The following is a 26,419-nucleotide window of genomic DNA, read 5'->3' on the forward strand; positions in this document are numbered from 1 at the left end:
CTGGGGGCTGTTGCCTCTCAAGGCAGAAGCAGACCCCTTTGTTCACACCAGCTGACATTCAGCCGCCCCTGGGACCCTACAGATGGTCCTTGAAGCTGCGGGGAGAAGGCTGTGACTGATCCACCAATCCTGGGGTGAAGTCTTACGTGGCCTTTGGAGGATCCGATGATGTGCGAACACGGAGACACAAGGGGGCGCTCTAACCAAGTAGCAGAAGAGGAAACCCGCCAGTCCCTGGGTGGAAAGACAGTGCTTGGAAAAACCCGCTGGTCTAGTGTTTCTCAATGGAGCAGTTACAGGAACTCTGGGCAAGATATTTCTCCCCTTTGGGGATGCGTCCTTGCCACTGCAGGAAGCTTGCCATCCCTGACTCCCCTCCCTATTGCTGTGACAACACAAGCCCCCAAGTTCAGTTTTCAAACACCCCTCCTGGGAGACCCTGCTGGTCAGTGCCGAAGGATGCCCACCAGTGGCCTCGGGAGCTGGGCGTGGTCTCATCTCCCAATGCTCCAGAGGAACCTGGCACCTCCCACTTTGATCTTGTGAGTTGCACACTTGCAAGTGCTGGAGGTCTGTAAGCCCCAGTGACATTCCATGTTCCTGGGGACATGGATTCCTGGGGACCCTCCTCCCTGGGAGGCAGGTTTTCCTCCATGCTGTTCTCCCTCAGGACTGGGTAGGAAGAGGGCTGCATTGATGACACTGGGGACACAGACACAGGACCCTGAGACAGACACCACGGGACCTGCATACAGACACCCACATCCCAGGGAGCACACACGTGGTCACACAGAACACAGCTCTCACGACACTTCCACAGAGCAAGCCTGGAACCAGGCAGCCTTCTGGGAGCCCCGAGAGCCCCACAGCTGAGAATTCTGAGAAGTTTCAGTCCTTAGGTTTATGAACACAAAGCACCAAAGGTGAAAGACTAGGGGTGTTCCTCTAAATGTTTACAAACCAACGAGTCCTGGACCCAGCCAGTCCAAGAAGAGACCCGGAGACTGGTATGTACAGCTGATGAGTGCAGTGCGCCACCAGCCCTGTAGACATCCCAGCTGGCAGAGCCCATGGACACCAGACCTGTCACCGTGGCTGCTTAGGCAGGACAGAGGTGACTTCTGCAGAACATGCACCAACGTAGGTGGCAGTCCGCACAGAACCCGGGAGGGTCACTATCAACCCCAACCTGGGGTCTAGGAACCCAGCCAGCATCTGAGGCAAGAGGGGCTGGGGGAAGACCCAGACGGCTCCTGTCCCCAGCATATACCTGGTGTCCCCGAGCCCCCACCAAGGAGCCAATATTCCTTAACAGAAGTGGCCAGCAAGTCCCACAAAGATGGCACTTCCTGGGAAGGTGGAAAGCCCAGGGCTCCTGTGGGCACAGTCTTGCCCAATGAGATGCTCACCACCTCTGAACACAGACCACCATTCTGAACACGGAAGGCAGGCACCACCCCCAGCCTGCGGGCGGGCGCGAGCACTTACTGCATGGAGAGCAGACTCTGCAAACCAAACATAATTCTTACCCTCCTTCGAAGATTTTGATCCTCGCCGGCTCCCCTCTCTTGGAGGCGGGAGCGTCCTCCTCCGGCTTCCCTCTCTTCTCCTCTTCTTTCTCCACTCTAGCTATCTCTTTCTGTCCTTCCGGGGAAACCAGCGAAGGGAGGCGAACCTGGCCCACCGCAGGAACGACAAAGTCACTGCTGGTTAACACGTCGTCACAGAATGATGCCCACGCTTCCCCGTGGCCCACTTCATTCATTCTCCCTCTGCCCAGTGACAAGATGCTACTAGCCCCGCTTTACAGAAGAAGGGAAACGAATCCCCAGAGGGGAAGTCAGAACTGGGACTCTGCCCAGGCCTTCCCACGAGAGCTGCGTCTCCTCTCTTTTTTCACACTAGTCTCGGGGCTTCTGGGGACAGGTCCTCGTCTCGGTCTCCCGGGCCACGCCAACCTCAGAGAAGGTGTGTGAGGAATGCTGCATACGGAAACAAAGACTTCACCTTTGAAGATTAACTGGCCCAGTTCTCCTTTATACATCAGAAAGTCAAGGCCACACAGCAAGTCAAGGGCATTTCTAGGAGCAGAAAGCAGGTCTCCTGAAGGCCCGGACCCCACCCCCGACTGCTGCCAGAGCTGGACACAGAGAGGCTGTGCTGCCCACTGATGGGCATGTGTCTGGGGGATGGGCATTTTAGGGAGCCCATTCTCTTCATGAGCTATAGGCCTTGGTGTTAAGGGCTGGCTGGATAACCTGTCCCCTAGATCCTCTGATGGTGGCAGGGATGGGTGCACCTTTAATAGGGAGCAGTGATGCTGGGCTGGGGGCTGGGGGCTGGGGCTGGCAGTGATATTCTCATCCTACTCCATGCCATTCCATTAAGGTCAGGAGGAACTGCCCTGTTTATAGCCAGGAGGAGCAGCAACTGTGTCCCCTGGTGCTGGAACAATCTAAGGACAGAAGTCCCTGCTTCAGCCACCACACCTGCTCCTACAAGCGGCTGAACAGAAAAGTAGCTGATTGGAAATCAAGGAATCTGAGTTCTTGCATTACATAGGCCACTGCAAACTGAGCCAAACTTGGGTGGATTACTTCACCTCTCTGAGGCTCAGAGTCGAGATTAGACCATCTTAAAGATTCATTCCAGGGTCAGCTTCAATGATTCAGTGACTCCTGACAATCTCTTCAGAATTGGAGATGGGGAGTGGCAACCAAGAGAGGGTATGGTATGCCGCTTCAGCAGAAGATCGCTGATTTTATGCAATACTCAAAGGTTTTCAGAGCCTGCTGTTTCCACTTCCATGTCAGCCTGGCATCTGGGCCACCCATGGAATGACCACGAGGCCTCCCTCAGGCTGATAAGTGCCTTCTGTCTTACAGCCGGCTGTGATGTCAGAACCAAGCTGGAGGAGGCTGGTGTTGGTGGCAGCAGACACTCTACCAGGAAACATGGTTGGACTTGAGCAGGGGACCAGGGATCCACTTTAAGTTTTAAAGATGATAATGTGAGTAACTGCAGATAGTGATTATCAAGCTTCAATGTGCCAACCACTGTTCTAAACACACCTTACATATTTTAACTCATTTAATTATCTCTGCATTCCTATGAGCTAAGTATTTGCTGTCTTACAGCTTTTTATCTCTGTCTTACCAATGAGGAAACCAAGGCACAGAGAGGTTAAGTAACTGACCCAAAGTCAGTTAGTAAGTAAGTGAGTGAGATCGGGGAACTCAAATTCGGGCAATCTGGCACTGAAGCCCTTGTTCTTAATCTCTTTGCATTAGTGCATGCGGTTGTCAAAATTATCTCCAAGGAGAAAAAAGGAAGGAGAGACGGGGAACGAAACGTGGCTGCAAAGTGAACTCTTGTATAAGCTTGGGTTTCTCCAAGGTTTAGATATGAAAAAAAAAAAAAATGTATGTGACCAAACTCAAACCTGACTGGGTGGTCTATTCCTGCATAAAGATGGTTAGGAAGAGCTTTGAAATCGTGGTATCACCCAAAGGGCCTTTTCAGAGCTACTAACAGTGAATGGAAGCTATGGGATGACAAATGTCAGGTCAATATAATAGGGAACTTTCTTAAGGCACTGTTCAAAGATGGGTTGGGTTGTACTAAGGGGTGGTGAGCAGCCTATCACTGGAATGCAGGCAGAGACCAGAGAGAGGGATGATTGCAGAAAGGCATCAGACCGTGAGCTGTGCAGTTACAGTAATGTACCAGACTGGTGAGCTTCTGGTAGGAAACACGCTAAGTTTACGTGTTTAAGTGAAAGTCTTCAATCATGTCTGACTCTTTGCGACCCCATGGACTATACCGTCCATAGAATTCTCCAGGCCAGAATACTGGGAGTGGGTTGCCATTCCCTTCTCCAGGGGATCTTCCCAACCCAGGGATTGAACCCAGGTCTCCTGCATTTGCAGGCATATTCTTTACCAGCTGATCCAAGTAAACCAAATGAGATAGTCCAGGAAAAAGTTGCAGCTTATTTTAGGAAAGCAGCATTTTAAACAAATGGTTGTCAGACCCAGTTAAGCCAAATTAATTCTTTGTTTTTCTTAAACCACCTTTCAGTGTTCAGTCATTAAAACAGAGGAGCAGTTCAGATCATCCAAAAGAACTTTAGAGTGAGATCTAGTTTTGAATCCAGGCCATTTAACTATGTTTGGGACCTTGTGCAAATTGCCTGACTTCTTCATGCTTTGGTCTCTTTATCCATCAAATAATGATGTAGAAACCTGCCAATGTGGTTGTGAGGAAAAAAGTCATGTTGGGCATAGTACTTGGTACATAGTAGGTGCACAATAAGTTCTAAGTATGACTATAATTACCACAGCATCTTGGGAGTAGCCACAGCCAGTAAGAGACACTGGAGAGAAAATCAGTCGTAATGTTTATAGCAAAAGTGGAAACCTCATTTAAGGATGTCTATAGACTGATGAGGATATTTAGAGAATAAATTTGGGAAACAGTTTGGTACAGAATATCCAGGCGAGCTAAGGAGAAATTCAATGCACAGGCATCACTCACTCAAAGAGGAGGATGCAAATATAGAAGTTAATGAACATAGTTTGTTCATTTATCTACAATCAGGATTTACTTGGTCAAAGGATCTGTTCTAAAGACTTACTAATGAAGATCTTTAAATTTGCAGTCACTTTTACAGTCTTCTTTCCTCAAATAATTGAAAGAAGAAAATAGACTCTCTGGAGTCAGACAGGTCTCGGTTCAAATTCTGGGTTTGCCAAATACTTGCCATGTGCCCTGGACCTCTCTCACCTTCTGACTCTCAGTTCCCTCATCTACAGAATGGAAATGGTACTGCTACCTTACAGGGGGCTATGAACATCAACTGGATTCAAGTGCCCCGAACAATGCCTGGCACAGTACTCAACCAATAAGACCAACTGTTATTCCACAAATATCAAGTCAGCATAGAACAGCATGACTTGAATCCTTACGCTGGCCTTGTCACCTGACAAGGTGACACCAGGATATGGAGGCATCACCAGTCTGAAACAAACTTGGAATTATCAAATATCAATCTTCCTGAACTTACAGAGATCAAGATTTCATGCCTCCTATTGCAGCCTCAAGTCAGAGGCAAAGGAGGAGAAAACATGAGCATAGCCAGTGTTGTGCACTACCATCAGCAAAGATGAGTCAAGCTGTGGAACTGTCACCTACTGGTAAAGAGGGATACTACAGTTAAGGTCTATTTGCTCTTCTACTCACAGAAAAGAAAAAAAGAATATTTCAGGAGTCTTTTTTGTCAAACTCTAGACTCTCTGAGAAAATCTCAAGTGGCACCAGAGAACAGAAATAGTAGATGCAGAGAATAAGAAAAGCAGGAAAAGACTAACACTGTAAGGAAGAAATATATGTTGGAGTGGCATAAAATTCTCAAACTGTTGCAGGCATTCCCATCAGCAAGGTTTACCAACTCAGTCTTTTGGATGAGATTGTTTCTTTGATAGTTCAATAGAAGCTAATGGGAAAGTGGGTCCCTTTAAAGTTCACTTTATTGAAATGCATCTAGTCCAGTGATTTGAGGGACATTGACAAAGAAGCCCAATAAGTAAGGTGGCCAGTCACAGCTGATAGAGAAGAAATCTGTCCACTCAGTTGGCTCTCGTTTTGTAAATGGGCCTTGAGGAGAATGTGGCTTTAAAAGCTCAGCAAAGGCTTTTACAATCAGGCAGTAGAAGAAAAACAAGATTGAACTCACCTCTGTCATGCGGGGCTTACGGGAGCTGGATGGCACAAGCCTTCCTGTCTCAGGATGTGGAGCTGTGGCCATGGTGTATGTCTCTTTGCTCACCTTCTGCTTAGACCTCAGGAGGGACAAAGCAGCTTTAGTGGAAACCCCTGGAAGGTTGGGGTTGTACAAACTTATGCACCAACCAGCGTAAACAGAGGACCTCCTATCTGCATGCTGGATGTGATTTGGCTTAATGTAGTTTAAATAGCACCAACTGACATTAGTGGTTGTGTGGAGGCTGGGGAACTGCAGTACCTTCTTTGAGTCCGTACCTTCTTGTAACTTGGCTGGTCTGGGGGATGTTTCTGACAGAGGTTGTGAGCTGGGAGGTGCCAGTGGAGGGAGGTCAGCTTGTTCCTTGGAATCTTCTTTCTTCACACTTGATGGGAGTAATCCTCTTCGGTGAGGTTTACCAGATGGTTGGGCATATTCTTTCAAAGCCTCTGAGCCTGAGGCTGTCACATGGGGCAATGAGGGCTGAGGAAGGGGAGGAATTTCCTTTGGGTCTGATAGATCTGAAGACAGGCTGGAGAGTGTTTCTAGTTCCCTCCTGCCCTGGCCCTGGCTGCCCAAGTGGGACTTCTCTGATCTCTTGCTATCCTCGGTGCTGCTAAGCACCACGCTACATGGTTTCACAAGTTCAAATTTTTCATCTGCCTTAGAAGCCTCCTCTTCCTTCACCCTTTTTTGCTGCTGGGTTTCCATGGTAAGTTCAAGGCTGCCAGCTGGTGAAAGGACACGTTTGCTTCCTCCCACTGTTGATGAACTCCCCTCCAGGCTCAAGACACTTTCTGATGCCAGGGAAGTGCCTTTTCTTTCAGGTAATGTCACAGGCACTCTCAGGAATGGAGTCGGGAAACCTCTGCTCTGTTCTTCACTTACTCCAGCCAGTCTGGGCCCGACCTCATACACATCTGCCCCACACACAGACGTCCCCTTGCATGAGGGCTCCTCAAACTTGGGAAGAGCCACAGTTGCTGAGCTGCCTTGGGACTGGGTAACCAGGATCTGGGAGAGAGTGGTGTACATGGCACTCCCATAGGATGGCATGTTGGTCTGGATGCGGACGGGCACAACTAGAGACACCATGGTGTCTGGACAGGCAGGCAGGGCCAGTGGAGGGGCTGATGTGGGTGCTGAGCAGCTGGATGGGGGAGCCACAGTGGGCAGCTGGATGTCACTGCTGTACTCTGTGCTGGGGGAGAGGCCAGGGGTTCCTGTTGCCAGTGTGGCCAGGCTAGTTTTGATCTGGGGCACGTGGCTTTCCACTTCACTGGGGAGCTGAAGGGTGAACTGGGATTGCAGAGGCAGGAAAAACCCAGAAGAAAGTGCTGAGGAGGCAGGGTAAGGCATGGGGAGAAATGAAGGGGGTTGTCGGAATGGGATGTTGGCTGGGTGAGGCATGAGCTGGGGGAGGTGGAGTTGGCCCGGGTGTAGAACAGCAGGTTGGAGAGGAAGTGGGGGAGCTTGAAATAAGGAGGGAGGAAGCGGGGGCATGGAGTAAGGTGTGGAGAGCAGGCTGGACATGGCCTGGGTGGGGAAGAACTCTGAAGACTGTCCTGGCTCATGCTGTAGCAGGTGCTGGAAGGAGAGAAGGGAGACGGGTGGGGGCAGGTAGGGTTTCTCCTGCAATGGGAGCTGAGCAATGGGGTGGGGGAACACCTGCAATGCTTCTGTGTAGGGCGGGGTGGCCCCCAGCGCTGGTCTGTCTTGCACCTGGCTCTTGCCTCCCGGGTGCCCGCTGTGCGAGGTGGCTGCAGAGGAAACTGGGGGCAATGCGCCTTTGGCCAAAGATTTACTGGATGAGGGTTTTGGTTCCTCACTCTCCTGTCTTCCCTTGGGGGTGGCCTCTGGCTCGGTTTCGGGAGGCCTGCTCAGAGAAGCCTGTCTCACCAAAAAGCATTTTCTTCTTTCTGGTGGGGCTGCAGAAGCCACTGGAGCTGCCGGAGTTGGTGCCGAAGGGCCTGTCAAGGACAAGCTGCCATAGTCGAAGGATTTGCTGCGTGTCTCGGTCATATGGGTGGAGTGGGAGACGTTGGGGCTCTGTTCTGAGGCTGACCTCCGCATCTCACGGGCATGTGGGTGGTGGCTGGGGACGGTCAGCATGTGAGTGCCCAAGGGTTTGGAGCGTGTGTCTGACGAGGGCCCAGCGGCTTCAGCTTTCCCATGGTCATCTCTCTCAAAGGAGGCAGAGCGGCTGGACCCGCTCAGTGAGACACTGCTCTCCTGGCTCGGGCTGCGAGACAGAGGCACGGAGGACTCAAAGCTGGACTCCCCCGATGACTGGGCCATCTCTGCCAGGCGCAGCCTCTTCTTCTTGGGTGGCAGCTTCTCAGCTGGGAGCTGGGCAAGTGTCTGGCTGCGCTGGGGCCACTGGAACTCCTCTGTCTTCTCCGGCTCCTTAGGGGGTGGCTCCGGCTCTGTGTCTGGCCGGTCGGGCTCCTCGGTCACCAGGATTTCAGGAACTTGAATATTGGGCTGGCGGACCAACCTGGGCTGCAGGGAGTGGGCCGAGCGTCCGTGTGGGGTGGGCGGGGGTGATGAGAAGGGGGCCGCAGACTTGTCTTCCCCTTCCAAACCACCAGGCTGCTCCAGAGAGTCAGATTTCTCAAAGGAGCTGGTGTGCTGGATGACAGAAATTTCTTTGGACGTGGTTCTCCTCTCCTTCCCTGATTCTGAACTGGACCCTGGCTTAGGAGTCCTTGGCTGGAAGCCTGCGGATCCCTCCAGGGAGGGCACTGACTTACTTGGCTCTGCTGGTGACTTGCTGGACTCCAAGGGAAGGTTCCGCACAGCCTCTGAAGGCCCAGGGCTGCCGAATTGACTCTTTGCGGACTCAAAGGCAGGCGGCTCCTCCTCATCCCCGAGGCTCTTCTCTTTCCTCCTTTTCCTCAGTGGAGTGAGTTCCAAGGTGGTCCCCAGTTTGTAATGCATCATCTGGGACCAGGGCTCATGCTCAGCCTGGCTCTTTTCAGCCTCCGAAGACACATGAGCACCCACGGTGACTGGCTTTGCCATCTGAAGCTCTGAGCAGTAGTACTTTTTATGGGCCTCATAGTTGTCCCTTTTCTTGTACCGAGCACCACATATGTTACATTCATAGATCACCCCTTTCGTTTTCAAACCCTTCTTGGTCTTTTTGGTGAGGTCGCTTTCCCTGGGTTCCGGTTCATCTGCAGGCTTGGAGGCTGTGTCTTTGCTGCTGGGCCCTGCCTCCTCAGAACTGTATTCTCCGCCCAAAGGTAGTTCGATGGCCGGCTGGCGCTTGAGCATCCGGGGGTGGGAGGTAAACAGTTGACTGCTGCGGCTCAGGGCTTCCGAGTCGGCGACGTGGTCGTCGAAGGAGTAGCTGCCTCGGAAGGTGTGGTGGGGGGTACTGAGGGTGCAGGTGGCAGAAGGCATTGAGTGGCTTCTCAGCAGAGGCACAGGGGGGGTGGTGCTGGGCGGGCGCTGGAGGCTCAGCAGTGATTGTTCGGGCTTCGCTTTCTCGCTATGGGAGGCCAGTGGCTCCCGGTAGAGGCTGGATTTGGGTGACTCCATGCTGCTCCGCCGCGACAGTGAGCTCCTCCTGGGCTTCACGCTGTCTATCTCGCTGGTGTCCACCACGGCCTCATTGATGGTGATGAGTTTGGTGATATGCTCAATCACCTGCGTCCGGGGCACGGACAGAGGTACCAGGCTGGGCTTGTCTTCGGTGGACAGGGGCAGGAGGGGCTGGGTGGAGGTGGCCGTCAGCATGGCAGTCCGCTGCCCGATCCTCCCACACTTGCCAAAGATGATCTCGGCGTAGGACCTGGCGTTGGTGTTTGGGGGGCTGACCTGCTGTTCGGCACTCTCAGAGCGTGAGAAATATCCAGATTCGGTGCTGCCTTTGCTGCCCGGGCTCAGGAACGCCTGCTCGTCAATCACCTTCTTCCTCTCGCTCAAGCGGAGGGCCAGCTTCTGCTTTATCGTGTGGGTGTCTTCAGGTTTATGGCTCAGGGGGTGTTCGGATGAGGGTTCCACAAAGGGAGCTGGGTCCTCGAGCGATGGGGCTGAGCTGGACTGGGACAGGGAACAGCGTTCGTGGCTGGAACCCTGGCTCCCGGAGCTATACAAACTGCTGGACAGGAGTGGGTGTTTGGGCCTCGGGGAGAGCTCTGTGGGGTGTGTGGAAGTGGTGCCCGTCTCCTCTTCTGAATCTGTGCTTTCTCCCTCCGTCGGCTCCTCAAACTCTTCCCCAGGGATCCTCTCCATCTCCAGCCCTGGGGGATACATCTCGCCACCCATTCCCGAGGCCAGGCCGGCTTTGATACGGTGAGCATGGGACTTCCTGTGCTTGTAGAGGTTACTCTTGGTCTTGAAGGAGAAGCCACAGGGGCCGCAGGGGTAGGGCCTCTCGCCTGTGTGTGAGCGGATGTGTTTCTGGAGCACACTGGGCTTGGCACAGGGGCGGCTGCAGTATTGGCATATGTACTTGCCGGGCTTCTGTGGTTTCCTCTCCTTCTTGTGTGCCTCTTCCGTGGGCTTCAAGGAGACCTGGGAGGGACGGGGCACAAAGACTTTGGGGATGCCAGGCAGGTCCTCGGGAGGAATGATGGAAGCATGGGAAGGGAGGAGCTGGCTTTGAGGATGGAGCGCAGGGGTCACAAAAGAGCCCGAGGGTCCAGGTCTCATTGGGTCGACCAGCTGCCATGTGGACCCCTCCAGGAGATGCTCGGGTTTGCCGGGCGACATGAATGCTGGTGTCAGAGGGTGCTGCGGAAGCTGGGAGATGTGGACCGAGGCTTCGATGGAAGACCTCTTGGGGGGCTTCTGCGGCTGGCTGGTTTTCTCCTGAGAGCCTTCCCTAAGAACCGATGAGGGGCCTGGGAAGGGCTGCGGGGCTAGTAGCTCTTGGAGGGGGCCCTCTTGAGTGGCGGCTGTGCTGCTGCCAGGGTACGGGGCGCTAGATGAGACACTGGTCTGAATGGCCTCTCCTTTGGTCAGCCGCTTTCGGGGACTTCCCTCAGCCTTCTTGGTGCCCTTGACACTTTGTTCAGGATCCATGACCTCCACAGGACTTCAGATGCTATTAAGGGAGGGTCGGAGCAGGCTGCATTTATGAATACCCCAAACGTCCCAAGGAGGCGTCTGGCTTGGGTAACATTGGTCGAGAGCTACGGAAGTCAAACCCAAGGTGGTTTGGGGAGTTAAAAAATTTTTTTCCAAGTGTCACTGGCTGCAAGTGGACTCAGGGCAGGTCATCAGGGCCCAGACTATTCGCATCGGTGAGGCATGGCCCTCTACTTCACAGACAGAAAATGCACCAGCACTTTCTGCCTGAATGTCTGTCGTGGAAACGTCATGAAGGATGTCAGAGTCGCCATCGTATTGTTTCAGTTGGCAGTGGCAAGTGGCCCCCCACAAGTCCCCCGTGTGCTATGCGATCCGTGGACGGCTAGAGACGGCTGTGTGCCTGGTCCAGGCATCCCTGGTCCCGGCACGAGAGAAGCCACGCTGGGTGCCGTGGGCAGCTCCGTCCCGCCTCTTCTGCCCTTTCGTCCGGTGTTGGAGATGATCAGTCGCAGAGGGGAAGTCACGCTCTTCTACTTGACCAGAGCACACACAGAGAAATACACAAAGAGAAGAGAAGAGAGGGTTACTGAAACTCATCCACAGCTCATGCAGCTCTGGTGAGACCTGGTGCGATCCCTAAAGGTTCACGAGGGAGACGCAACCCAAACCCATAGCCCCGGACCCTGTGCACCAGAGCACTCTTGGCACCTCCTTTGCCCACATTTCCAGAGGCGCTGGTGACTCTGAATGTCCACTGTTGTTCTGAGGACTGTGGCTCTGTGGGGCGTCAGGAGCACAGTAGGCTCTGGGAACGATGGGGCACTTAGGAATGGCAGGCTTGGATTCCAGTCTTTGCTCAGAGAGCAACTCTGAATGGGTTTCAGCTCCCTAAGCCTCAGTTGCATCACGTATGAAATGAAATAATGTCTATGAAATAATAGCAATTCCTGGCTCAACTCCATCTCGAGCTGCAGTGCATCCAACGTGAAGATGGACATGGATACCACTGGGTGAATGCTGGCTGGCCCCGTGGCCAGCGCAAGAGTTGGGGCTGATCGGTTATCTGGAGATGAGTTTTCTAACTGTTCTCAGGTTAGTATCTCTCTCTCTATCTGGCCCTGGGTTCTGAAGGTATCCAGGCTTATGGCTTTGCAAACCGTTGCTAACCCACCTCCCAAGCCTGGTGTTTAATGAAAACGCTGAAACCACCATCCCTGCGGTGGTTCACAGTGTAACACAGGGTGACCACCACAGCCACTAAACAATAGCTGGAAGGTCATTCTGGAAGCTTCCTCCACTTTCCAGCCTCTTTTTGTCTAGTCAGTGGCCCAGGGATACCCTAGAAGTGGCTCAGAATAGAGGTCCTTGTCAAACTGAGGGGTAAAGCTGGTCAGAGTGGAGCCCCAAGTGTGTCTGCTCTTCCAGGGTCAGCTAAAAGTTGGCCAGCCATGGCTTCCTGGGCTCTGAGGGCGTTGCAGGGCCCTTTTCCCCAAGAGCACAGCCAGAATTTCAAAGCTGGAAGTCGCTGTGAACTTTGTCCCGCCAGCCATCTTACTTTCCAGTGGATGACACTAAGGACTGCAGGGGGAGGGTGGCCTGTTAAGTTCCTATGTTCTTAAGAGGTAGGGCCCGCACTTGAATCCAGGCTCTCTACTGCCAGATTTTATTCCCAGCCACCTCGCAGGTGTCCATACCCGGGGTGAGGGTCTGGGAGAGCGACCAATGTGTCTCTATAACCTTCTTCCCTCTCGTGTAGGCATGCTCTGCCCTTGGAAAACTGACCACAGGCACCTTCCATGACCTCACCTTTATTTTCATTGGGTGTTTGCTGATACAGTCTTGAAAAGTTCCCACTTTCTACTTTCCTAGAATACTCTGAAAGACTCAAGTAATTGTTGCTCAAAGGACCTCAGACGTAGTGACACGCCATGGAAGGGCAAGGAGTTCAACAACCAGCTGAAAGGTATATTCTACAAATTTATTCCTTTTTTGTTTCCTTTTCATCTTGGTTCTACAAAAAGTTCAATATCACTATAATAAAATTTCATAAATATTTTTAAAAGAGTGACAAGCTATAAATCCAGATTTTAAAAATCTGTAAATAAGAATGACAAATCAGAACATAGGAAAGGGAAGATAAGGTAGGAGGTCAGGACTGGTGAGATGGAAAGAGCGCTGATAGAGCAATCACGAGGGCTTACAGTGCTTCCACAGTTCAGCTATACACTGATATCTGAGATTCTTGGCAGCCAATGAGAAAAGGGAGACATGGTCCATTGTAGAGTCATTATAAACCCACTCCAGTGCTCTTGCCTGGAGAATCCCAGGGACGGGGGAGCCTGGTGGGCTGCCATCTATGGGGTCACACAGAATCGGACACGACTGAAGCGACGCAGCAGCAGCAGCAGCAGCAGCAGAGTCATTATAACCAGCAAAGAAGAAAATATGTAAGTTCCTTGCATGAGGCAAAGCATTAACTTTTTCATATGGTACTTCAGACAGGGTCAGCGAATAATGCATGAGATCACCTATGTCTTCAAATAACATCCCTCCAGCAAATGCTATGACCAACCTAGACAGCATATTAAAAAGCAGAGACATCACTTTGCCAACAAAGGTCCGTCTAGTCAAAGCTATGGTTTTTCCAGTAGTTGTGTATGGATGTGAGTTGGACTATAAAGAAAGCTGAGCGCCAAAGAATTGATGCTTTTTTTCCTCCAACTTTGGTGTTGGAGAAGACTCTTTAGAGTCCCTTGGGCTGCAAGGAGATCAGACCAGTCAATTCTAAAGGAAATCAGTCCTGAATATTCATTGGAAAGACTGATGCTGAAGCTTAAACTCCAATACTTTGGCCACCTGATGTGAAGAACTGACTCACTGGAAAAGACCTTGATGCTGGGAAAGATTAACGGCAGGAGGAGAAGGGGACGGCAGAGGATGAGATGGTTGGATGGATCACTGACTTGATGGACATGAATTTGAGCAAGCTCTGGGAGTTAGTGATGGACAGGGAAGCCTGGCATGCTGTAGTCCACGGGGTCACAAAGAGTCAGACACGACTGAGCAACCGAACTGAACTGAACTGAACTGAGCAAATGCAGTGATTGAGTTTCTTCAGTGGAAGGTCACAACTCAGCAAAGGCTATTCTTTGAGCAGGCAAAGGCCTCCTCTGACCTAGGCAGAGAGCATCCTCCCAAAGCAGGATGAATGTGGGAAAGACAGGGAAACTTCATTCCATCATATTACCGTCAATAAGGTGGCCATGTAAGATGTCACCCAAACTAGGGCACTTTGGAGAGTAAAAGGGGTACAATTAACTATTCTGGAGGAGCAACAGGAATAAACCAGGTCATCTCAGGCAAACCAGAATGAATGGTTACCCTTATGACCAACATTTACCTTGTGATCCAAACCAGGCACAAGCGCCATCTCTGGAGTCTGGCATAAACTCTGATCTCTGCTATGAGGACTGAACTGACACCATGGTCTCCTGTGGATTCTCAAAGACTGGGCATCTAGTCTCATTCCCTCACTTGACAAATGAGGAGACTGAGGCCTAGAGAAATAGGATGATTTTCCCTAAAGACTGCAGAGTGATGGTGGACGAGGCAGACCACCCTGGGCCACCACCCGCTTGCTGGCCAGAGTTCACCCCCTCCTCCGAGAATAACTGGGCACCATAGCCTACGGCTCTGTAGCACATCCGACACCACAGTCTATGGCTCCCTGTTCTGTGAAGGCACCGGCTTGGCCCCACAGGAGGTGGCTATATCCCTGGCGAGGAGTGACCACAGTGTCTGGAGGCTTAACAGTCAAGGGGGGCCTTTCAACTTATGTCCTAACCTCGCTGTGGCTCTTGGATGGCAGAAATGGGGAGAAGACTGAGGTTGGGGAGTCCATCCTGGTGGCATTACCCCAGGCCTTGCTTATCCAAGCTAATGTGGGCAGAAGCTCGGAGTCATGGAAAAGTCAGATGAGGCAGCCAGCACCTGCAGTGTAGACAGAGAACTGTGCTCTGGGCTGGTCTGTGACTCCTGCGCTTGGCTGTACCTGTGTGAGGGGAGGAGGCCCCTGGGTGCTGTGGATGGATAATAAAGCATTGACTCTACTTACTATGTCTATTGACCCTTTCATGCAAGGATCTCAATGTACCCCCCAAATACTAGCTAGTGGTGAGCTTCGCTTCTCCTGATGGATGGATGGGCCCCTCTGCATGACTGAAGGGGAGTAATCAGCCTGAGTGACAGTCAGTTGGCCAATGAGGGCCCTACACTGTCGAGTCCTGTGTTTCTCCCTTAACCGAGCCACAGGGGTGGGTGGGGAAGTGCCCAGAGGCTGGGGCTTGGAGCAGTTCCCAGGCCAGGCAGGAGGGTGGGGTGGATGAGGGAGACAGCCAGGTAACTGTTGTGTCATTAGGTGACTCACTGGGCCAGCACCACCTGCCTGGGGTCAGCACCTGCCTGGCTGCACCTGTGAGCAGGGCCCTCCTGCTGGCAGCCTCTGGGGCAGGAGCAGGCAGGACACGTCAGCACCATCGGCCACCTAGGTCATGGAGTCAGGGAGGCCTGAGAGCCGAAAGGCCCACCCCTTCATTCTGCACAGAGGGCACCTGAGCTGCAGGAGACAATGACCAGCCCAGGCAACACAGATCCTCAGACTACTGGGCCAGTGCTTTCTGCTGCCTTGTTCCATACCTCATGACACATCAGAGGTCCTTAACACAAGAGGCAGTGGGAGGGGGCAGCTGGGACCGGCTGCAGAACTGGGGAAAGCCTACAAGAACTAAGAAGGCTTCAGGCTTGGAATGGGTTACAATTCACAGTGGCTTCAACATTCTTTTACTTAACTCTTTAACCCCTTTAGAAGGACCATTTCCAATCTCTGTGACCAAGTGATGCTAAGAAAATGGCTCTTTTCTACATTCTATGCTTCTGAAGGTGTGTGTAAAATTTTAATACTAGATAGAAGTAACAAAAGGAAAAGTTGCCTCTGCAGAGAACTGGTGAGCATACCTGTAAAAATCACCAGTGACATGAGGTCAGAGGTAGGGGGCTTTCCCTACAGGCCCAGAAGCTGGGCCAACAGGAGTCTGAGCCTCAGGGCAGGGGAAAGATGGATGTCCTCTGCTGATGGTGGCAGAATGGACCTGGAGTCCTCCTTGCCTGCTACTAAGGTCACAGCCCTCAGAGCTCTGGCTTAGAAACCAGCTTAGAACCATGAGAAGAACCTGAGTTTTAAAAGCCAGCTGGCTAACAGACAACTTGGCTTTCATTTCTGGAGGCTTCCATAGGTCTAGCTAGTAGGATATCCCAACACGGAAGAGAGTAGGGTGCTGGGGCTGGAGCCACGAAAGCCTCAGGGGAGGGGGATGAGGGGCAGGCAACAGGACTGAGGCCTGAAGTTCTGCGACCAACTGGACACCTCTTCTGGATCCAAGGCGTGGGGACAACAAGGCTGTTGCCCAGAGTGGAGCCCCACAGAGGGAAGATAGGAGATGGGCTCTAGCAGGTGGCCAGCTTCACTAGTCCTGGCAGGAGGCCAGCCTGAGTCTGCATGAGCTGTAAACTAGGGAGCTTGAATCACCAGCCAAGATAGATGAGACTCAAGCAAGACAGGGACAGAGGCCTGGTGTTCAGAAGGCTATTGGGTCAATCTGTCCCAGGCCTGGGGCATAAAGTTCTTATAATTTAGTTACATATACCCATGGATGCATGCACCCCAATATCCCAAAATCAGGTAAAAATTTTACTGACCATAAGTAACAAAACACACTGATGTTAAAAACACCAGGAAAGTAAACCTTTTGCTTATTTTCAGAAGCTGAAACCCAGCACAGAAGGCCACAGCCTAGATGGAAGGCAAGCAGCGTTTTCATTTAAGAACCCAACATCAAACCAGTGGCTCTTCTGAGAATCTGCGTGTATGACACTGTGTTTGCGTGTGTAGGAGATGGGGCAGAATTCTTATGCAGCAAACAAAAGTCAAAGTGGCTGGGGGCTCAGATGGTGGCAAGAGAGGGTAAGTGTGAAGGTGTGGGTCTGGAGCCTAACAGGAGAGGTTGTCAGAGAGCCAGTGAAGGAAGTCTGGACAGAGTGGCCAAAGCCAATGGTGGGGCTCTGGCTGGTAACGGGGAACAGGGCGGAGCCTGAAAACATCTCCCACTAGCCACTCCCCTTTTTGTTTTAGCAACTGAAGCCCCTGAGCATCAGCTGAGTCTCTCGTCACCCACCTAGGATACATTTACCAGCATCCTTTGCAGCTAGTGCTGGTCAACAAGTGTAGCTTGCAGGTCATGGCCGGAAGGAACAGTGTCTGCCCTCCACATCCTCATTTGCTCAGGAAGGAACCTGGAGGCAGTCGTGGAGGTGAACCTGACTATATTTCACAAGGCGCATAGTGATTCCTCTAAGGGGTGTGAGCAAAGTAAGCTGAAAACCTTCTGGAAAGGATTCACCATTCTAGATGCCATTAAGAACATGTGTGGTTCATAGGAAGGGGTCAGAATATCAATAGGAGTTTGGAAGAAGTTAATTCCAATCCTCGTGGATGGCTTAGACTTTATGGAGAAAGTAACTGCAGATGAGGTAGAAACAGCAAGAGAACTAGAATTAAAAGTGGAGTCTGAAGATATGACTGAATTGCTGCAATCTCATGAGATTTAACAGATGAGGACTTGCTTCCTAGGGATGAACAAAGAAAGTCGTTTCTTGAGATGGAATCTACTTTTGGTGAAGATTTCGTGAGGACTGCTGAAACAACAATAAAACATTTAGAATATTACATAAACTTAGCTGATAAAGCAGCAGCAGGGTTTGAGGGGACTGACTCCAATTTTGAAATAAGCTCTATTGAGGGTAAATTCCTTTCAAAGAGCACTGCATGTTACAGAGAAATTGTTCATGAAAGGAAGCAGTAAATTAATGCGGCAAACTGCATTGCTGTCTTACTTTGATAAACGGCCACAGCCACCCTATCCTTTAGCAACCACTACCCTGATCAGTTGGCAGCCACCAATATCAAGGCAAGACCCTCCACCAGCAAAAGATTATGAATCACTCACTGAAGGCTCAGAAGAGGGTTGGCATTTTTTAGCAATAAAGTATATTTTAATCAAGTTATATACATGGATTTTTTTTTGACATAATGCTATTGCATACTTAGTAGATTACACTATGTGGTGGTTTAGTCACTAGTCATGTCTGACTCTTGCGATCCCATGGACTGTAGCCTGCCAGGCTCCCCTGTCCATGGGATTCTCCAGGCAAGAATACTGGAGTGGGTTACCATTTCCTTCTCCAGGGGATCTTCCCAATCTAGGAATTGAACCCAGGTCGCACTGCAGGCAGATTCTTTACTGACTGAGCTACAAGGGAAGCTACAGATTATACTGTAGTGTAAACATAGCTTTTATACGCACTAAGAAACCAAAATATCTGTGACTCACTTTATTGTGGTGATCTGGAACCAAACCCACATCTTCAAGGTTTTCCTCTAACTGGCACACAGCTGATGCTCAAGAAATAAGAACAGATGTTGAATCTAGAGGTCAAAGCAGGGTCTGCAAAGAAGTCAATATGATGCTGAGCCACCCAGCTAGTGGTACAGCCTTTCTAATTTCCCCAGACAAAAAATACATCGGTTCCCGAGCGGGGCAGGACAGTGGGGTCAAAGGCAAAGGCAGGAGGTGCTGCCACGGATGGTGGCAGATTTCAAGGACCTGACGGTCTGGGACACTTATCAGCTTGAACCTTTCTTACCAACCTAGGGCTTAAGCTAGAACGGAAGACACTCATGGATTAAGTCATTACAATCTTGACACGCAGATTGGCTGGCCCATCCCCCTGCCTCCACGCTGCACTAGATGGTTCTGCTGAGGCTGGAGATTCTGGAGCCTCCAGTGTACCTTGTGGTCACTGGTTTCCTGTGAAATGATGACAGGTCAGTGAAACCCAGGGCAGGGAAGCTCTCAAGGGGCCTGAACCCGGGCTTCCATTACGGTCAAAAGGATGAATTGCATGAGTACATCCTGTCTTCAGACTCACAGCACTTTGTACCCATCATCTTCATTTGCTGTTGGGAAGAAACTGAGGCCCAGAGGAAAGATGCAATCTGTTCATGGAGAGCCAGCAAGGAGGTGTTCAGGCCAAACTGGAGAAAATTCGTGAGCCCTCCAATTTTCTGTTTGGGGCCATGTACTCTGAATGGCAGGGATGGCTTGATGCTGATTAAGCTTCCCTGGGAGCTCCCCAGGGGCAGACAGATCTAGGCTGCAGGGAGGATGGCAATTAAGGCACTTGAAGAGAACCAGCGGGCAGAACACCAGGACTCCTCACCATGGCTGGCTTGCTTCCCAAGATACTCCCCACCTTTCTCAGGATCTGTGAGTTCCCTCCAGCAAGGGCAGAGGAAGAGGCCTGGGGTCAAGATGCCTGCCATGGGACCCCGTTACTTGTAGAGGAAGCCCCTGACACAACTCTGCTATGTCCCTAGCATTTTCTTGCTTTGTCCACCTGTGAGAGGTTGCCTGCACCCCTTGGCACCTGGCCCCTTCCATCTTCAAAGCCAGCAGTGGCTGGCCGCATCTTTTCACACTGAGTAACACTGACTGCCCTACCTCCCTCTCACCCATAAGGGCTCTTGTGATTATGCTGGGCCCTGCCTAGATAATCTATAGGGCTTCCCTGATAGCTCAGTTGGTAAAGAATCTGCCTGCAATGCAGGAGACCCCAGTTCAATTCCTGGGTCAGGAAGATCCACTGGAGAATGGATAGTCTATCTACTCCAGCATTCTTGGGCTTTCTTTGTGGCTCAGCTGGCAAAGAATCCACCTGCAATGTGGGAGACCTGGGTTCGATCCCTAGGTTGGGAAGATCCCTTGGAGAAGGGAAAGGCTACCCACTCCAGGATTCTGGCCTGGAGATTAGATAATCTATAAAAATCTCACCACTTTCACATCCTTGATTTAATCACATCTACAACATGCCTTTTTTCATGAAAGGCAACATGCTCATAGGTTCCAGATGTTAGGATCTGGACATCTTTGGGAATCATTATTCTGCTTATCACAGTGTTATCTCAGTATTTTTTAAATCTGTATTGTTCTTTAGTGAGGCTTAGAACTTTGCATAAACTTATTAAGCAATTATTTCATTCAGTGAATTATTTTTCATATCCTTTGCTTATGTTCCTAGTGAATTATATATTTATTTATTTATGCAAACTCTTTCAATATTGGGGATAGTAATCTTTTCAATATGAACTGCAAATACTTCTATCATTAGTCTTTAACTTTGCTGAACAGGAAAATTTTGTTTCTATGTGGTCAAAGGCATCATCAATCTTTCCTTTTATGACTTTTAGGTTTTGTGTCCAAGATTATTTTTTTAGAATGTTGCCCACTTTTCTTCTAGTCCCTTTATGATTTTTTTCTTTCCTCTCTCTCTATCCCTCCACCCCTTTGTTCCTCTGTTCCTCCTGCCATCCTTCCCTCCCTTCCTTTCCATTTCTATCGTGGCTCCATCTGGCATTTATTTTTGTGTAAGGAGTGAGGTAGAGATAAAGCTTAGTACTTTTTTTTTTAATATAGCTAACCAGTTGTCCTAACAGTATTATTGAATAGTCCACCCTCACTCTGCTGAAATATCCTGGGGCATCTAAAAGCACAGGTTCTAGCCCCATTCAGATCCACTAAGACAGTATCTATGGGAAAAGGGCCCCAGAACCTATATTTTTACAAAACTCCCTATGTAAAAATCTGACATAAGCTTCTCTACAGTCCACTAAGCTTCTTTACAGTCCACTATTTGGGGAAACTGATGGAACTCCTCTAATTGCCTCCTCTAACTGATCACCTTGCCTCTAGGTCCTCAGAGTTCCTCCACTCCACCCCACCATTTATTGCAGAATGTGAAATCTCTTTGATTGCCAATCTCACCAGGCCTCTCCCTCTGTCAAGAACTCTCAATAGCTCCCAACCACAGGGAGATGCAGCCAATGGTGTTTCAGCCTCATCGCAATCAGGCCCCTTCCAGCCTCCTCTCTCCACCCTGTACTTTGACTTTGCATCAGCTCAAACCCACATGCTCTGGACCTCTCTGCTTAATCACATTGCTATTCCCCAGAGAACTGGCAAAGAAGGGAGCCTAGGAGGCCAATTCCACAGAGGAGTCAGGGAATCCTTCCTGAAAAAATCAGTGCTTGAACTGGGCCTTGAAAGATGGGGACAGTGTTGAAAGAAAAGGATTCTAGTCTAAGAGAGGGGTACAGCACACGCAGAGCTCAGGAGGCTGGAATGTGGTCACAGGGACTGCTGCATTTGCGGCCTCTCTTTCCTCCCAGGCTTGGGGCTCCACATATGCAGGCAGGGGCTGCACACCATGCTAGACGTGGGGCTCAGGGCAGGGGCAGAAGTTTTCACAAGTTCCCTCCTAGGCCCTAGAATGACAAGAAAAAGCCTCAAGCTATGGACACTTGGTGCTGCTAAATAGATCTTCCAGCTGAGCGGGGGTGAGTGCTGACCCTCAGAAAGCAGGTAGAAGGCACAGTCTGGTTCTATGGGGGTGGCCAGGAGCAGGTTACTGGGCTGGATCAGGTTTCCAGGATGACTAGTCCCTCACAATAACTCTCCAGCCCAGATTCACTCATGGAAAAACAGGCACTGCCTCGAGTCTGATGGATTGCCTATGCTAGGAAAAGAAAGTTTTCCACTAATCCAACAGGTCAAATAGTGCTACTTCCCTGAGAAGCCTGAGACATCTGCCTTGGATCAGACCTGTGTCTAAACCAGTTCATCAGCACCTTCCTGGGAAATTTGTCTCTCTCTGGACTGGGCAAAGGCTGGGCCTTATTTACCTTTGAATTTCAGTGCTGGGCACTGGACTCAGCCTTAATAAAATATTTAAAATACTTTAAAAGTACTTAAGTGAGTATCTGCTGCATGCCTAAGCTATTCTAAACATGAACATATTGATCCTCATACAGGTCTCCTTTTGCAGAGGAGAGGCCTGAGGCTTATAGAGATGAAGCTATTTGCTTCAGATGATACAAGAAAGGGCAGAGGTAAGATCTGAACCTTGAGTTTAGACCACGGCCTAGAAAACCCCCAAGAGTGCTGACCTTGGTCAGAAGGGCCCAGGTGGGTTCTGCCTTCCTTCCCAGCACCCCAGTTCCTCCAGGAAGTCTTCCCAGTTAACCACAGCCATCTCCACTTGCACCAGTCTCCTCCCTATGCGCAATCACTCTGCATGACCCTGTAAAACTCAGGGCTGAGTTTCTTGATACATGCTTTTTATCAGCTATGAGTGGTAGATTATTCACTGTCTGGGCAGCTCCTAAATCATTTCCTTTGGATGACTGTCTATGTTCCTACTTTCCCTTCTTCTCCTCCCTTCCAATTCCAAGACCCAGACAAGGTTTGAAATTTATGCACTCTGGTTGAGAAGCAAATTCTATTTATAGCGAAGAGAAACCTAGGTAACTCCAGGTGAGCTGTATCTGGCTAATATTTGTCTTCCTGTTAGAAAGCCTAGGGATTGAGGGGGAATTAACATCATGGGGGAAGCACTGGGCTCAAGAAACATCCCCAAGAGAGGAGAAACAGGTTAAGACCAAGCAACAATGCAGTCAGAACTCCACTCTGCCCGACCTGAGGAAGCCCAGACTTAGCACTGTTTATTTATGGTTGTGATGAATAACGAAAGGATGGTCCTAACAAATGCCTTGTATCTAAACCAAACAACTGAACTTTTAATATGTGTCAGGGCCATTCTTAGTGTTTTACACAATAACTCTTGTCAGGCAAGGATCATTATCATCTGCATTTTACAGATGAGGAAACTGAGGCACAGAATCACAAAGTTGGTAATGGCAAAACTGGAACCTGAGCCTGGGCCATCAGTGACCTCGGCCACGGAGAACTTCAAGGCAGCCGGGGCCATGCCAGCCTTGTGGACAGGACTCAAGATTGAGTCGCTCCCTCCCAACACTTCAGGTCACCAGACACTGTTCCTAGCGAGTCCCTCCCATCCTGTGCACTAGCCTTAAGGAGAGCTTTTTTCTCCCCTTGCGCTTAAAAAAAGTATCTACTGTGTTTAACTCTTGTTCCCACTGAGACTAAAAATGAACTAAGGTCAGGAACTGTAGCCTGAACTCAGCAAGGGCCCAGTGAAATCTAGATGATTGCAGTTCATTAATCTATGAAGATATCTACTGTTAAAAGTCTAATTATCTATCCACCCACCTATCTTGTTATTTATTTATGACCTCCTTGTTCCGGTAAGGATTAAAAGAGCCTCCTGGACACCTGTGAGAACTTCCTGAGCTTCTGAACTTAACTAAACCTGCTTATCTTCAATGGTCCAGGAAGTACTTACGGGTGAAAGAGCCTGAAATGAAAGCTGAGCACAGTCAGGCAGACTTGTGTTCCAGCCTTTCACATCCTGCCAGTCGCTCATGGATGCTGCTTAAGAAACACCGGCACTCCACGTTTGTCCCAGTGGCCTCTCTCTCATCGCCATCCAGCGGGTCTAGCTGTTCCTTTGACGTCCTCTTGTTTCTACACAAATGTCCACGGTACAAAAGGAACACCTGCCTACAAGCTTCCTAGGTAGTTAACTAGGTCCTTTGGTTCACTCTAAAGGGTGATACATAGAACACGCTACAACACACAATACACCTTATAGAGTAAACTCTATACGGACAAATGACCGGAGGGACTGGGCAACCTCCTCACAAGTGGACAGTGATGAAACAGGGGCTACCTGTGGCCTCCACCGCTCCTGCCCACATGGCAAGACGGCCATAACTGCGCTAGTAATGATAGAGCAGTTACAATGGTTGCTTTGAAACTCATTTATTCATTACTCAAGTACTACGTGGGCCTTCTCAATGCCAGGCCAGTAATATGGAAGCAGACATAAATTATAGACCTTAGTATCCATATGAAGCTACAGTAATCAAGATGGTGTGGTCTCAACCCCAGAGAGAGAACAACACCACCACAATCAATGGGAACAACAGAGGAAGAAAACAGACCCCAATATACACAGTTACCTGATTTATAACCAAGGTACGACTGCATTTGCTGAGGGAAACGTTAGTCTTTTCAGTAAATGGTGCTGATGCAATTGGATCTATGTGGAAAAGAATAAACCTTGGCTATACGATATACAGAAATTGATGTGGAAAAGATGACTGGTCTGAATGCAAAAGATTGAAAAATGAAGCTTGTAGAAGAAAACACAAAAACATACCTTCATGAACTTGAGGCCAGCAAAGATTTCTTACACAGTTCACAAAAAGCAAAATCACATAATCATAAAAGAAAGGATTGGTAAACCGGGCTTTATTAAAGTGGAAAATGTCTTCTCATCAGAAGATAAGAATAACAGAGTAAAAAGACAAGCCAGAGACTGGGAGAAGATATTTGCAATACATATTCAACAAAGGACTCATCCTTTTAGAATTTTAAAAAATCCTAAAAATTAATTTTAAGAAGGCACACAACCCAACTAAAAATGGCCAAAGTTAACCCCAAATGTAGGAGCTAACTGCTACAAATCTCAGAAGAAAACATTGGGGGAAATCTTCATGACATACCAACAATTTCTTGGCTATGAGACTAAAGCACAGGCAACCAATGTGAAAATAAACTGGATTTCATCAAAATTTAAAACTTTTGTGTACTGAAGGACATAATTCAGAGTGATAAGGCAGTCTACAGAATGGAAGAATATATTTGCAAATCATATATGTGATAAGGGGTTATATCCAGAATATATAAAGAACTCCTACAATTCAAGGAAAAAAAAACCAAACTACCAAATTAGAAAATGAGCAAAACACTTGAGTTCCTCCAAAGAAGATAAACTAACGGTCAAGAAGCACATGAAAAGATGCTTAGCATCACTTATCATTAGGGAAACACAAATCAAAATTATGAGATACCACCTTACACACATTAGAAGGGTTACTATAAATTTTAATAGAAACCCAGAAAATAATAAGTATTGGCAAGGATATAGAGAACATATATAATACATATACATAACAATCCTTATGCATTGTTGATGGGAATCCAAAATGGTACGGCCTCTACAGAAAGCAATCTGGTGGTCCCTCGAAAATTTTTTTTATGTACAATTAGCATGTTACCCAGCAATTCCACTTCCAGATACATACTACAAAACAGATTTTCAGGAAGATACTTGTACACCTCTGGGCTATTCACAGTAGCCCAAAGGTAGAAATAATCCAAGTGTCCACTGATGAATGAATGGATAAGCAAAATGTGGTATATATACATGCATAGACTATTATCCAGTCTTGAAAGGGAAGGAAAATTTGATCCATGCTACAGTATGAATGAATCCTGAGGACATTATACTAAGTGAAATAAACCAGCTACAAAAAGACAAATAGTAAACAATTCCACTTATATGAAGTACCTAGAAGAGTCAAATTTGTAGAGACAGAAAGAATGGTGGTTATCAGTGGTTGGCAGAGAAGGGGCAAGCAGATTTGTTGCGTAATGAGTACAGAGTTTCAGTTTTGCAAGATGAAAAGAGTTCTCGAGATTCACTGATATTGCACAACCATGCAAAAATACTTAATATTACTGAGCTTAGAAAGGGTTGAGTGAAAGTCACTCAGTCATGTCCGACTCTTTGCGACCCCATGGACTGTATAGTCCATGGAATTCTCTAGGCCAGAATACTGAAGTGGGTAGTTGTACCCTTCTCCAGGGGATTTTCCCAACCCAGGGATCGAACCCAGGTCTCCCACATTGCAGGCAGATTCTTTAGCAGCTGAGCCACAGGGGAAGCTAAAAAGGGTTAAGATGGTAAATTTTACGTTACGAGTATTTTACCAGAATTTTTTTAAATGGCAAAAGATTTCAACAGGCACTTTTTAAAAAAAGATTTTTTATGTGGGCCGCTTAAAAAAAAATGCCTTCATTGAGTATTTTACAATATTGCTTCTGTTTTATATTTTGGCCATGAGGCATGTTGGACCTTAGCTTCCTGACCAGGGATCTAACGCTCACTCCCTGCGTTGCAAGGCAAAGTCTTAACCACTGGACCACCAGGCAAGTTCCTCAACAGATAATTTACAAAGAGGTTATCTAAATGGTCAACAAGCATATGAAAAGGTGATTAACACCATTACTCATTAGGGAAATATATATCAAATCCGCCACACATTCACCAGAGTGACTAACAGGAAGCAAAATGACACAAAATGTTGGGAAGAATGTGGAGCAAATGGACCTCTTCCAGTACATTGTTGGTGGGAAGGTAAGTAGATGCAGCCATCTGGACAATTGAATGGCAAAATCTTCAATGGCAAACACACACCTACCCCATGACCTAAAAATTCCACTCCTAAGAATATTTCCTACAGAAACGCATATATATATATCTGCTAAAAAAAAAAAAAAACCACAAGAATGCTCATAGTAGCTTTACGTTATGAAGCAGCAAAAATCCGGAACCAACCCAATGCCAACAACAAACAGAGAAGATAAATAAATTGAGGTATATTTACACAAGGATTATCACACAGTAATTAAAAAGAATGAAGTACTGCTACAGACAAAAATGGCTCTCACAGATAAA

At 48.9% G+C, this 26,419-nt stretch overlaps 1 protein-coding gene across 3 annotated transcripts in view; it reads right to left on the reverse strand.

Annotated features, from left to right (window-relative positions):
• Positions 1-26,419, reverse strand: part of HIVEP3 (human immunodeficiency virus type I enhancer binding protein 3) — a 515,954-nt gene that overhangs the window by 48,574 nt on the left and 440,961 nt on the right. For all 3 annotated transcript variants that reach the window (XM_018042607.1, XM_018042625.1, XM_018042615.1), the window contains 2 exons: positions 5,735-11,334; positions 1,530-1,675 (listed from right to left, as the gene is read on the reverse strand). In XM_018042607.1, coding sequence (XP_017898096.1) covers positions 1,530-1,675; positions 5,735-10,795 — 5,207 coding nt within the window. In that variant the 5' untranslated portion in view covers positions 10,796-11,334. The remainder of the gene's footprint in view (positions 1-1,529; positions 1,676-5,734; positions 11,335-26,419) is intronic.

The sequence above is a fragment of the Capra hircus genome, chromosome 3 (genome assembly GCF_001704415.2).
Source record: "Capra hircus breed San Clemente chromosome 3, ASM170441v1, whole genome shotgun sequence".
Classification (NCBI taxonomy): domain Eukaryota; kingdom Metazoa; phylum Chordata; class Mammalia; order Artiodactyla; family Bovidae; genus Capra; species Capra hircus.